General features: G+C 45.2%; 1 protein-coding gene across 1 annotated transcript in view; it reads left to right on the plus strand.

Annotated features, from left to right (window-relative positions):
• Positions 1-2,787: 2,787 nt before the first annotated feature.
• The window catches only part of NOX5 (NADPH oxidase 5), a 44,199-nt gene continuing 32,972 nt past the window's right edge, over positions 2,788-14,014 (plus strand). Inside the window, exons 1-3 of the mRNA XM_036274490.1 lie at positions 2,788-2,837; positions 8,421-8,544; positions 10,342-10,492. Coding sequence (XP_036130383.1) covers positions 2,788-2,837; positions 8,421-8,544; positions 10,342-10,492 — 325 coding nt within the window. The remainder of the gene's footprint in view (positions 2,838-8,420; positions 8,545-10,341; positions 10,493-14,014) is intronic.

A 14,014-nucleotide genomic window follows, 5' to 3' on the forward strand; every position in this document is an offset into this window, starting at 1 on the left:
TTATTGGGGGCTTTGGGGAGTAAAGGGCAATTGGGCCTGGGAGGAGATCATTTGAAGTCAAACAGATGCAGGGGGCAGGGAGGTGGCCTTGAGGAGCTGCAGTTTGTTCTTCAGGAGGTAGTTAGCCGATGAGTCAGGGGGTGTGTTTCTTCTCGGATGTTCTTCAGGCTGTAAAATATGCTTGGGAGTAAAGAGAAAAAGCAGTTTCACCTGAGGGGGTTGGAAAGCCTTTGCAAGAGGAAGATTTGTTGGGAGGAGGGAGGAGGGAGGAGGGAGGAGGGAGGAGGGAGGAGGGAAGTTGCTATTCTAAAAACAGCTGGGAGCCCGGTAGGTGTGGCTTGGTGGTTGAGCATCGACCCGTGCACCAAGAGGTTGCTGGTTCGATTAGTGGTCAGGGCACATGCCCAGGTTGTGGGCCCAGTCCCCAGTGGGGGGCATGCAGGAGGCGGCCAGTCGATGATCTCTCTCATCGATACTTCTATCTCTGTGTTCCTCTCCCTTCCTCTCTCTCTAAATTCAATAAAGAAAATAATAATAGCCCTGGCCGGTTTGGCTCAGCGGTTAGAGCGTTGGCCTGCGGTCCACAGAGACCCGGGTTCGGTTCCCGCTAAGGGCATGTGCCTTGGCTGCAGTTTGTCCCTGGCCCTGGTTGGGTCATGTGGGTGGTGGCCACTCGATGTGTCCCTTTCACATCGATGTTTCTGTCTCTTCCTCTCTCTCCCTCCCGCTCTATCTGAGTAAAAAATGGAAAAACGTCCTCGGGTGAGGATAAAAAAATAATAATTTAAGAAAATAATAATAAAAATGGCAGGGAAAGGGCCCAGCCCTCACCTATTTTAGCATTTGGGTAGAGAGGCCGTCTAAAGCTACTGACACCAGCAATCTCTGCATTTAATTACCAGGTGCTTCTCATAAATTGTGGAAAAATCATAAGGTAAAACCTGTTTTCTGTCCTTACAACTCCCCACTCTAAGTACTAGAATTGTTTTTCTTAACAATGGACTCCAAACTAGGGGGCATGGTTGAAGGTCATTCTTCTGTAACGCCTTCAAGCTTAGGACGTGTAGCTGTCCCTGCCTGTGAGCCCTGACAGGAGTCACCAAGAGGGAAGCACTGGTCCTGCACAGTTTTGAAGGCTAGCGCTGGGGCAGAAGGGTGGCTATGTTGTAAGGAGCAGAGGACAATTGTATTACTTATTTGGAGCAGATTTTTCCTTTTGATGATTTTTCCCCACAATTTATGAGAAGCACCTGGTAACTAAACACAGAGCTTGCCGGTGTCTGCAAGTTCAAATCTCCTTTCTACCCAAACAGTAAAGTAGGTAAGGGCTGCCCTGTCCAGGTGCTCAGTGGTTAGAGCATTGACCTGAAGACCACAGGGTTGTGGGTTTGATTCCGGTCAAGGGCATGTACCTGGGTTGCAGTTTGATCCCCTGCCTGGTCGGGGTCACGCGGGAGGCAACCAATAGTTATGTCTCTCTCATGTTGATGTTTCCCTCTTTCTCCCTTCCTCCAGTCCACCCTCTCTAAAAAAAAATCAGTGAAAAAATACCCTTGGGTGAGAATTTTAAAAAAAATTGATAAGGTCTGGGCCCTTTCCTAGCTGTTTTCAGAATAGAAACTTCCCTTCTCCCTTCAAACAAATCTTCCTCTTTCGAAGGCTTTGCAGCCCCCTTAGGTGAAACTCCTTTTTCTCTTTACTCCCAAGAATATTTTACAGGTGGAAAAATATGATAAGAAACACTCCCTGACTCATAGGCTGACTGTCTCCTAAAGAACAAACTGCAGCTCCTCAAGGCCACCTCCCTGCCCCTGCATCTGTTAGACTTCGAACATGATCCCCTCCCAGTCCCAACTGCTCTTTACTCCCCAAAGACCCCAGTCATAGAGCAACTCTCTCTTTCTTCCCTGCCCTTGTACTGCCAGTCAGTGCTTGGGTCCTTTCCTTGTCACGGGGAAAGAGAACTAAATTCCCTCCCTTTCCTCTCTTCTCTCTGTTGTAAATTCTTTCCCAAGCCTGCATCACCAGCCCAAACAAAACCCTAACGTGTGGCTCTTCCAATATATTTTTACACAATATATTTCTCCGATATATTTTATCGGTTAGGGCTGCCTTTCGCTCCCTGCATAGTTAAATGCAGTCTCCAAAGTCATCCCAACATGGGTTGAATTCCTGCTGAGCCACCTGCACATGTTCCTTCGCCCCTCTGAGCTGCCTCTCCTGGTCTATCGAATGGTGATGTTAATGCCCACCAGCAGGTCTGTGTTGTGGAGGAAATTGAACAGTAGGTGTAAAGTCCTTAGCACAGTGCTCAGCTCAGAGTCAGTGCTGCAGCACTTTTGTTGGTAATTGACATTAATGTGATCAGTGAAGTCTCACATAACTGGTTGGCACCGAGCAGGGCCTGCCTGGTGTTGCTGGTGATTTTTTCATGGTGCATTTCTAGATCTCTTACCTGCACTCTCCCCTTAAGGGAGGGAAAGTGGAAGATATTGGGCCAGAAGAAAGACAGCCAATATTCTTCCCAGTGAAAGTCCTTTTTCTCTTTACTCCCTGTAAAAGTCCTGCCCCACCCTGCACCAGGCTTCTTGTTGGAATTTCTCTGGATTAAGCCGGTCATCGGCCATCACAGGAATGACAGAGGGGTTATCGGTGGGTGTGGGCAGCTAATTAGGAAAGTCAGGAAAAGGAGGAGTTGGAGAGGGGTGAGCCATGGGCTCCACCACCCAGGCTGCTGTATGAATAGCAGCTTCTCTGGGACCTGTGGTCTAGAAGACAGAAGACAGGATGAGCATCCCAGGAGGCCCGGCGCAGCCAGACCCTGAGGGCTGCAGCGGGTGAGTGGCTCATTTGTCAAGCTTTCCATGCCAGGGACAAGGACAAGGCAAGGGTTCTTTGCCTTTTAGGGGATCTACAAAGGGTAACTGTGTCTTCCTGGGACAGAAGTCAAGAAACCTGAGCTCTGCTCTTGCCTGGTTACTAGCAAGCTGTGTAATCTTGGGTAAGTCACCAGTCCACTCCAGGCCTGTTTTTTTGTCTGTAAAATAAGGAATTGGCCTTATTAGTCTTGTCAGACTAATGACAAGAGCTGGCATTTGTACAGTGCTTGCCAGTTGCACTTTCCCGAGTAGCATATCCTTTGGTCCTGAGGGCAGCCCTTGGTTTGAGGGATGCTTGTCACATTTCGTAGATGAGGAAATTACCGTGCAGTGGGGTGAGTTAATCAGTTGGTGTGAAGCAAGGTGGGACCTAAAATCCTGGACTCCTGGGGACAGTTCTGTGAACACATTGTTTGTTCCCTGGAGTTTTAGACTCTGAGGATCCCCAGTTCCTGTCAGGACTTTTTTCTCCCTGGTGCTGCCTCCTTTCCCCCCTTGCCCTCTCTCCTACCTGTCGCCAGCTGTTCTGGTCTCTTCTCCATCCCCTTCCCAGAGGGTCCGTTCTCATTCTTCAGGCTGACACACTAATATTTCTGAGAAGAGGGAGGTGAACACCAGATACTCATCTCCATCCTCCTGGGTTAGCACTTGCATGCAGGTAATTTTCCAGATTTCTCTCTGCTTTGTGGAATGTCTTCCTGTGGGGTCCCGAGAGACTGAGAGCTAATTAACCCTGAGGGCAGTGGGTTGTTTCTCCAGGTGTGAGCCTGGTCACAAACATCCAGGGTGTTGGTTAAATGTGCATATTTTGGGGTCTCACTCATAAGTTGCATTTTAGCAAGCTCTCCCTGTTTCTGATAGACACCTATCAGATAGTTTGGGAACCACTATTCCTTTTGTGTGTTTGGGGTTTTGATTTTTCTTTTGGGGGGAAGGAGTAATGGGAACTACTATTTTTTTTTTTTTTTAAATCCTCACCGGAGGACATTTTTGTATTTATCTTCAGATAGAGCTGGCGGGGGCCGGGTGGGGAGAGAAACATCGACATGAGAGGGACACATCGAGTGGCTGCCACCCACATGACCCCAGCCGGGGCCAGGACAAACCGCAACCGAGGTATGTGCCCCTAGGGGGAACTGAACCCAGGACTCTCTGGTCCGTAGGCCGATGCTCTAATCGCTGAGCCAAACGGGCCAGGGCATTGATAGATTTCTTAATAGTGACTCATATCCTTATGTTACTGGAGTAAACCTTTCCTGATGAAGGTAGATTATTATTTTTATTTTTTGAATTAGACTTCAGGATTTAGGTTGGTTATATTTAGGTTGGTTATATTTAGCCTCTCTAAAAGTTAAATTTATATAGAATTTTTTTTGTATGCTATCTTCGTTGGGGTTGGGTATGCTAGCTTTGCAAAATAAGTTGGAAATCTTACTGTTATTTTCTACAATCTGAGATAGTTTGATATTGGACTTATTCTTTGAAGATCAGATAGAACTCAGGTATAAAAACAAGATGGGCCTAACATTATTTTAAATGGTTGACATTTAACTACCTTTCTAATTTTTTAAATAATTATTGGTCAGTTCAGGTTGTTACTTCTTAAAATTAATTTATTTCTCTAAGTTTACCAAACATTTGCACTTGATACTCTTATATTTCTGTAGCCCTCCATTTTTCTAGAGTTCTGTTATCTTTGCCAATGATAATGTTGTATTTTTAAAATTTGTTTTATTTTTTTTTTAAATGTGTTTTTATTGATTTTTTTAGAGGGAGAGAGAGATAGAAACATCGATGTGAGAGAGAAACATTGATTGGCTGCCTCCTGCAGGTCCCCTACTGGGGATGGAGCCTGCAATCCAGGCATGTGTCCTAATCAGGAATCGAACCAGGACCTCACAGTCCATGAGATGATGCTCAATCCACTGAGCCGCACTGGCCAGGCTAAAATTTATTTTCTTTAATCATGATTTTCTATTTAATTTTTTCAAAGAGCCAACTTGTTTTTTTCACTATATTGAGGCATAATTAATGTACAATAATATAGCTGCATATCTAAAATGAACAATTTAATGAGTTTAAACATGTAGATATATCTGTAAAACCATCACCATAATCAAAATAAGTTTATCACTTTGACCATTTTTAAAGTTTTTTAGTTTTTTAATAGCCTGTTCCTTTACTTGTGTATGTGTGTATTTTATTCTTTTTCTTGTTCCTAAGTGGAAGCCTATTTATTTATTTATTTATTTTATTTGTTAATCTTCACTCGAGAATATTTTCCCATTGATTTTTAGATACAACAGGAGGGAGGGAGGGAGGGAGGGAGGGAGGGAGGGAGGGAGGGAGGGAGGGAGGAATATTAATTTGAGACACATCAGTTGGTTGCCTCCCAGGACCAGGGATCGAACCTGCAACCCAGGTACGTGCCCTTGACTGAGACTCCAACCCAAGATCCTTTGGTCGGTGGACCAATGCACTAACTGCTGAGCCAAACTGGCGAGGGCAGCTCATTTATTTTTCATCTTTATAAATATAGTTATCGGTGGAAGTGGAGTTCTTGGGATGCCACAAGGAAATGAATTTCCTGAGGTCCCCATGAGGGGATGGGGTTTCATGGAAAGCTTTATTGATGGAGTAAAATTGAGAGGGTTCCCCACCAAAGTCCCATCTCCATCCATGCCTCATGGAAAAAGTCCAACCATGTCTTCAGCAGGGCTAGAGAATGAAGGCCACTGCCCACAGTTTCTGCTCCATACTACAGTCTAGTCCAGCATCTGGCTAGTTTAGCTTGTGTTCCCAGCTGCAGTCCATTGGGTGTAAGGTCCACACAGCCATGGACCATATGGCTGCTTAAGGCCACATGGCTACAGAGAGAGAATGGACAAGAGCACAGGCAAGTGTGGGCCATGGAGCAAGAGAGAGCAAGAAGAAGGGAATTCCTTGGGGATTTTAACCTTCCAGGATTTTGTGTACTTCTGATGGGGCCCACCCCTTAGCCAATTCATTGTTCCCCAGGCTAGATTGACAGGCAAGCACCTTCCCTACAGCACCCTGACTTCACTGTGAGTGTGCCTATCTCCCCCTTTGTTCCACCCCTTCCCCCAGTGATCTGCAGGAAAGGGACTGGTGGTTGCCTGGGGAGCACGCAGCTGTAGCTTCCTGGTAGGGCTGCCCAGATGACCATGCTTATAATGTCTGGACTCCCCTTTGCTTTCTTCCTGTTCTTAATATTAACCAGCTAATTATGATGATAACACAATCATTTCTTTCTTTTCAATTAATTTTATTTTTTCTGTATTGTTTAAGTAAGTTGCAGCAAGCAATGCCATTTTCATTTTAGGAAAAATAGTACTAGAGGAAAACATGGGATAAATAAAAAATAATAATAATTTAGATTGTTGTGGTGATAGCACCAGAAGCCTTTTCTTTGCTCATCCATCCTGGTCACTTATCAGTCAGAGAAAAATAAAAATTCTTTCTAATTGTGTAGCCCAAAGTAGCTCCTTTTTAAAAAAAAAATTTCTAATTGATTTTTTTTAGAGAGAGAGGAAGGTAGAGTGAGAGAGAGAAACACTGATGAGAGAGAACATCGATCGGCTGCCTCCTGCATTCCCCCCACTCAGGATCAAGCCCACAACCTGGGCATTTGCCCCGATCAGGAATCCAACCAGGACCTCTCAGTCCATGGGACAATATTCAATCCACTGAGCCACACTGGCCAGGCAAAGTGGCTTCTTTTTAAATTTGCATTTTTTCATGTGCAATTGCAGCAGTTCTGGTAGAGGGAACTCTTAAGCTTTGGGTCCCTGGAATTTATCTGAGTCTGGGTCTGCCATTTACAAGCTATGTTGTTTTGGACAGGAAACAAACCTCTCAGGGTCTTTGTTTTGTCACTTATAAAATTTCCCGATTTCATCACTAAGAATATTCATTGCTGAAAGACCTAAGCTTAAGATCCAGCCTTGCTTCCCTAGAGCCTGTAAGGTTGGACCTTGCAAAGCTCAAGTATACTGAGACCAGAAGTAGTGCACTGCCGAACCCAGTATCCACTAGACAGTGTGCTCACAAATCCAGTCAATTCTTATTATCCACGTCAGTTATGGTCTACAAAGTCACTGCAAACAGTGAATTAGAGAATTCTGAATAACTGCTAGGGAAGATGTTGGTTCTTGCCAATATCTGGGCATAATATTTTTATCAAATGATTATGTGTGTTTCTGTTTAAAGACTCCTTCAAAAATAAAAATCATTGATTTGTTAATATAGAACCCACAGTCAACAGCACTGGAACTCATGCCCGACCAAAGCTTATCTAACACATGTTTTCTCCATATGGCTCATCACTGCCTTTCTGCACTTAGGAACACTAGGCAGCACTTCAGCACTACTCTAGGGGCTGTTTTAAAGAGTAAAGGCACCACTAGAAAGCACAAAAGTGTGAAACATGCCGTACTAAATAGATCATGAAAAGGACACTTGTTCACAGTATGAGAGCTGGAACAAGATGGCAGAATGTCCCCTTGTTGAACCCCGACTGGGAAGGTGTGCATCCGGAGACTCAAATTGATGGCTCTGCTTTGCTCACGTCCACGAGGACTGCAAAAGTGCTGCAAGTATTGATTTGGGGTAACAAATACACTTTAGCAAGTAGGTGAATTCACACATACAGAATCTACAACTGATGAGGATCGATTATAGCTAAATCATTCACAGTTATTCTGAACTCATGGGATATGGACAAAGCCATTCTCTCAGAAGAAAATTTATAGCAACAGGATGCTATAAATCCTCACTTACTGCCTCATTTTGGTTTGTTGGGTCCTGATGTCCTCATTTCATCACTAACCTCTGTTCAGATCGCTGGATAGCTAGCTCATCTGTGAGGGTTTTAGACAGCTGATGCCCTTGGGGTATTGTAGAAGATGCCCTGAACCTGCAGAGTCAAGACCCAAGGTCTGAGTCCTGGTGTGCCTTGTATTAGAAACATTCAAGCAGAGGGTGGAGGCTCTGGGGCATGATGGAAAAAACACTGGTCTTGGATTTGAGCTCTGTCTCTAACCAGCTGAATAAATTTTGCTGAATTATTCAACTTCTGTGAGCCTATTTCCTCCTTATACAATATCGTAGTCCACCAGATTGTCATAGAAACCAAAGTAAGTAGCGGGTAAGAAGTATTTGGAAAACAGTACAGACTTGCATAAATGTCAGTGGGAAAGTCATTGTCATCACGTTAACAGCACTCTGGGAGTGTGTCATTCTCCGACCTTATGCCTACAGTCTAGGGTTCATCTCACTGGGGCCCTATCATTCCAGAACCTAAAGAGACACAAGCCTGGGCCAGTCGATGCTAGATGGAAGAAAGAGACAGGGTCTTAAAGACATAAAGCAACACCTGCGGGGAGGCTCCTCTTCTATGACAGAAGCTGATTCAACCCCATGGGAGATCTGTGGCTCTAGTTAGAGGAAGGCAGAGATCTGGGGACCACTGTAAGCCTTAGGCCATCTCAAACCCATAAACCTGTTGCCCTTGTTTCCCAGCACCGTGATCGCCAAGGATGATGCCAAGTGGCTTCAGTGGGTGACACGCCAGTTTGAGACGATTGCGGGAGAAGACCGGGAGATCAACCTGCAAGAATTCAAAACAGCCCTGAATGTGAAAGAGGCAAGTGTCCACTCCAGAAGTGGGGACCGTATTTCTAGAGGAAGAGCAATCTTGTAAAGACGCGGTGCCTTACAAGGAGGGAAAGGTCCCCTCCGGGTTCTCTGGGCTTCCTCTGGGCTTGAAGTCCCACTTCGGAGCAGAACTGAAGGGTGTTTCTGTCTCTGTTACTGGGGCGCTTCCATCCCTCCTGGTAGCCATACCTTTATGTGATCTTCAGAACAACACATGAAGGTGGACATCAGTGGCTTGTCCAATCTTAAGAAATATTACTGATTTGATGTTGTGATGTAAGACCCCCTCCAGGAAATGAGTTTTCGCACTGCCACACCACCCAGTCCTCTCTCGGTTTTGTGGGTCCTCTGCTCATCCCCATAACAGCCTGCATGTCTGACAAACAGTGGCGACATTAGCAGAGAAACAGCAGGAGTGAGCCTGCAAATACCAACTTCTCCCCAGTTGTCCTCTGGGTTGGCATCTGGTGTTGGCCTGTGTCCTTGGTAAGTCCTTGGATCGGAGGGCCTCTCACTTGCTGGCACCTGGGCTGCAAAGAACTCTAAATGTTCTGCCTCCTTCCACTGTAATTACGAGAGAGGAAAAAAGACCTTCTGTCTAACGATGCATTACCCTCAGCACAGCAGGCTGTAAAGTGTTTTAAGATAAAGACCATTTAGGGTAGTAGAGAGTGATAAAGGCATTACTCAGCTGATCCAGGGGGAAAGAGTAAAGCCAAGGCAGACTCCACTGTCCACAGCTGACTACGCTTCCTGTGAACTCATGGTTTCTTTAGGTCAGACACAAAAGCGCTGCAAGCTTCTCTCTCTGTTTTGAAGGAAGCATCCAGGGCTTGGCATAGCTGGGACACTGATCCAGCCCGTCTTCTTCTTTTTTTGCATTAATCTTCAGATAAAGCAGGAGGGAAAGAGGGGGGAGAGAGAGAGAGAGAGAAACATTGATATGAGAGAGACACATCAATTGGTCGCCACCCACACGACCCCAACTGGGGCCGGGGACAAACTGCAATCAAGGTACTTGTCCTTAGCGGGAACTGAACCCAGGACTCTCTGGTCCATGGGCCAACACTCTAACCATTGAGCCAAACCAGCCAGGGCAGCCTGTCTTCTTAATATCTGTCTTTCCAGTGCCTAACACCAGACCTGGCAAACAGGGGTTATGCAGGATATGATTGTGGAATGAATGAATGAATGAATGAATGAATGAATGAATGAATGAATGGAATTGGCACTTAAGAACAAGGCTTATGTGTAGGCTGTAGGCAGCATAAACAAGTAAAGAAAAAGACAAGCAACATCTACTCTATAAGTCCTTCCTAGGTTCACTTATCCCTGGTGGTCACTGCCAAGGGGATGGGAAGGATCTGGGAGAACCTGCAGAAGGACCCTATGTTTGCCCCTTTCCCCATGTTGAGTAAGGGGCCACCAGAGGTCTGACCTGCAAGGCTTATGGGGGTGGTGGCATGTAGGAACAGAGAGCCCACACAAATGACCAAGCCCAGGGGCTGGAAGGGGGCCTGAGCCCCAGACACAAGTCCATCCTTGCTGCAGTGCTCTGAACAGTTCTTCCACTGGAGCCCAAACTTGGTCTAAGCAGGCCAGAAGGGCCATGGACACTGTACCCTGGGGTGGCCTTGTGGGCAGGTGACAATTGGGTCCTGCTTGAATCCTACCACCCATGGTACACACACACACACACACACACACACACACACAGAATGAATGAATTCAAAGTTCAGGCCCTGTGACCACAGTTGTGCCTGTCTCTGCCCTCCTATGGCCACAGTCCTTCTTTGCTGAGCGATTCTTCACCCTGTTTGACTCGGATGGAAGTGGCACCATCACCCTGCAGGAGCTGCAGGAGGCACTGACCCTGCTCACTCACGGCAACCCCATGGACAAACTCAAATTCCTCTTCCAGGTGTATGACATCGATGGTAAGGGCTCTTTGTAGGGGAAGGGGGTACTCAGTGGGAGGGGACAAAGGAAATCAGCCCATCTCAGTGCTGTGCCCAACACAGAGCTGTTTACTCCAGGCTGAGCTGATGGCTCTCCCTCTGTGTGTCCTCCCTGCCCCCATCTTTCTGTCTGGTCGCCGATTCTCTTTTGTGGGGGGTGGGGAAGAAGGGGAAGACTCTGGCCCTGGAGACCAATGCCCTTGATTAAACCCACTGGAAACCAGAGCTTTCCTTTGTCTTTTTCTGTATTTGAAAAATATTTTTTTCTATGTTGCTTTTTCCTTATAACAAGAATAATTCAAGACCACTATGAACATTTTAGACAATACAAAATGGTTTAAAGAAGAAAGCAAAAGATTACTCATAACATTTTTCTACACTGTCTTCTAACTGATCACACACACGTACCACATGTACATTTTAAAAACTAAATAGTATTACAGTATACATGCTGCCTTTTATTGCTGAACAATATGAACATTTGTTCATATAGGACTAGACTGCTTAATAACATCATTTTTCATTGTAGTAAATATACATAACATTAAATTTACCACTTTAACCATTTTAAGTGTACAGTTGAGCAGCTTTAGGTATATTCACCTTGTTGTGCAGCCATCACCACCATCCACCTCCAGAACTTTTCACTTTTCCAAGCTGAAACTGTCCCCAGTATACACTAACGCCCATTCTCCCCTCCTCAGTCTCTGGCAACCACCATTCTACTTTCTGTCTTTACAAATTTGACTATTTTAGATATCTCATGTAAGTGGAATCATAATAGGAATCATAATATTTGCCCTTTTGTGCTTGGCTTATTTCACTTAGCATAATATCTTTAAGGTTTATCCATGTTTACTAGGTGACAAGATTTCATTTTTTAAAAAGACTAAATAATATTCCATTGTCTGTATATACCACCACATTTTGTTTATCCGTTCATCCATCAGTGGATGCTTGAATATTGTAAATAATGCTACAATGAACATGAGTGTCCAAATATCTCTTTGAGGCTGATTTTAATTCTTTTGGCATATACCCAGAGGTGGAATTGCTAGATCATATGGAAATTCTCTTTTTTTAATTTGTTTTTCTTTATTGACTTTAGAGAGAGAGGAAGGAACAGGGAGAGAGACAGAAACATTGATGAGAGAGAACATCAATTGGCCACCTCCTGCATGCTCCCCACTAGGGATTTGGCCCACAACCTGGTCATGTGCCCTGACCGGGAATCAAACTGGCGACCTCTTGGTGCATGGGTCGACGCTCAACCACTGAGCCACACTGGCCGGGCAGAAATTCTATTTTTAATTTTTCAAGGAAACATACTCTTCCACAGCAGTTGCACCATTTTACTTTCCTACCAGCAATGCACAAGGGTTCCAATTTCTCCATGGCCTTGTCAGAACTTTTTATTTTTTATTTTTTTTATAATAGCCATCCTGATGGGTGTGAGGTGGTAACTCAATGTATTTATAGCATCACTTTAGTGGCTGTGTCATATTCCACTGTATATATGTGATCCTATGTTCCATATAGCATAGCCTAGTAGTTAAGATCTCTGACTCTGAAGCCAGGTTACTTAGGTTCAAATCTCAGCTTCACCAGTTACTAATCATGTGACCTTGGGCAAGTTAATTCACTTCTCTGTGCCTCAATTTTTTCACCTATCACATGAGAATAATGATCATTATAATAGAACATATTCATGAGGTCTATCTGAGGATTAAATTAGTAAACTTAGCTAAACTCAGAACAGTGCCTACTGTAGGATATATTCTTTATAGGTATCGGCTGTTATTTATTATTATTTACTCAAACCTTATTACCAAGATGGAGAATTCCCCACTATAATGGGGGCATTGTAAACGACACTGCAATTAACATGCTGGTTTTTACATGTTTGGTGGCTTTAGGGCCTCTGAGGCCAGAAGAGGCTGACGTGGGAAAGAGGCATCCAATGAGACCGGAAGGGTGGGTGAGGCCAGACTGTGCAGGCCGCAGAGGCCATGGTTTGGAGGCTCAGTACAATGAGCAATGGGGAACCTTCGAAGCACGTTGAGCAGGGGAGTCACAGGGCTGGATTTCCATCCTGAAAAGCTCAACCTACCTGCAGACCTGCTGCTGGGCAAGGCTCTCTGGCCTGTGGAGTTTCCCTAGCTCCCATTCCCACCTAACTCAATCTAGCCAGACCTTATTCTTGGAACCCCATTCCCCAAGTTGACCTGCTTGCCCTCTCCACGGACAACTCATCATGCTGCTTCCTGGGCATCTTCCTCAGACCCCACTCCAGTCATCATGGGGCCCTCTTCGCTGACTGCTTTCTGACTACCAAGCTTTCCTCATGCCTCAGACAGAGAGGTTGACCTGTAACAGGAAGAAGCAACACACTCACCTTCTCCTCTTGCAGACAGAGGTGGGGAGGAAGACGGGGCAGAGCAGGTATAAGGTTTGTAGTTTTACAGCAAGAACTAGAGGGCACTCCCTCCAATGGCTCCGGTTTTCACTGAGAGCTGGGAAGGGACTGATTTGATGGGCATGGAGGTGAGACATGGTCCTTACAGACAGCAGGAGAGTGACCTTACCAGGGGACAGGAGAGGACTGCTGGGCAAGTTGCAGGCTTTGCTGTGGCCAGAAACCAAACAATGTCTGCCCTCTTGGGTAATTTTCTTCAGCAGTGTTCACTTAGCTGCCCTGGTGCAGGAGAGGAGAAAACAGGTGGCTGTATTCACCCAGGGATGGGGTATTTTTAGGGTCAGTGGAATAGAAGGACAGATGGATAAGGAAGAAGAATGTGTACATGAGAATAATTATGAAGGAGGACTCTGGATTTGCAAATGGCCGAGAGAACAGAGCTTGATAGGCAAGAGGGTGTGAGGAGGGTTAGGGGAGGGACTGGATGTGGTCTGAAACCTGTCGCATGGTGGCTTTTGTCTAGGAAAGCTGAGAACAGGAGGTGTGGCCAGAGAACAGACCTGTAAGACTCTGTTCTGTAATGTGATTACAGTCTTTGGCTTTGGTCCAAATGATGATCACAAAGCTGGTAAGACTTTCCATTTACATGCAACCACCTTCTAGATATAGTGTTAAGTGCTTTATAATTAATTATCTCCCATCCTTGAAGATAATTAATTTTGAAAGGGAGGATTTATTATCCCCATTTTCAAGATGAGCAAAATAACGTTCACTGCTATAAAGGACTTATAGCTTACCGTCACACAGGTAGTTAGGAGCAGAATCATGTTGCTACATGTGTGTCTACATCCAAAGTAGGCCAAGAAATCATTAATCTAGGGTCCTGATGTTTTTGAAGAATGAAAATATATATGAAAAAATCCCCCCCCCTCCCCGCCCACCCCAAATCTCATCTAGCTGATATTTTGGCTTCCTTTTCACATCACTTTTTTTTTTTTTTTTTTTTTTTTTATCCTCACCCGAGGACACTTATCCATTTTTTGTACAGGTAGAGTGGGAGGGAGAGAGAGAGAGGGAAACGTCAA

This window comes from Molossus molossus, unplaced genomic scaffold (genome assembly GCF_014108415.1).
Source record: "Molossus molossus isolate mMolMol1 unplaced genomic scaffold, mMolMol1.p scaffold_m16_p_1, whole genome shotgun sequence".
Classification (NCBI taxonomy): domain Eukaryota; kingdom Metazoa; phylum Chordata; class Mammalia; order Chiroptera; family Molossidae; genus Molossus; species Molossus molossus.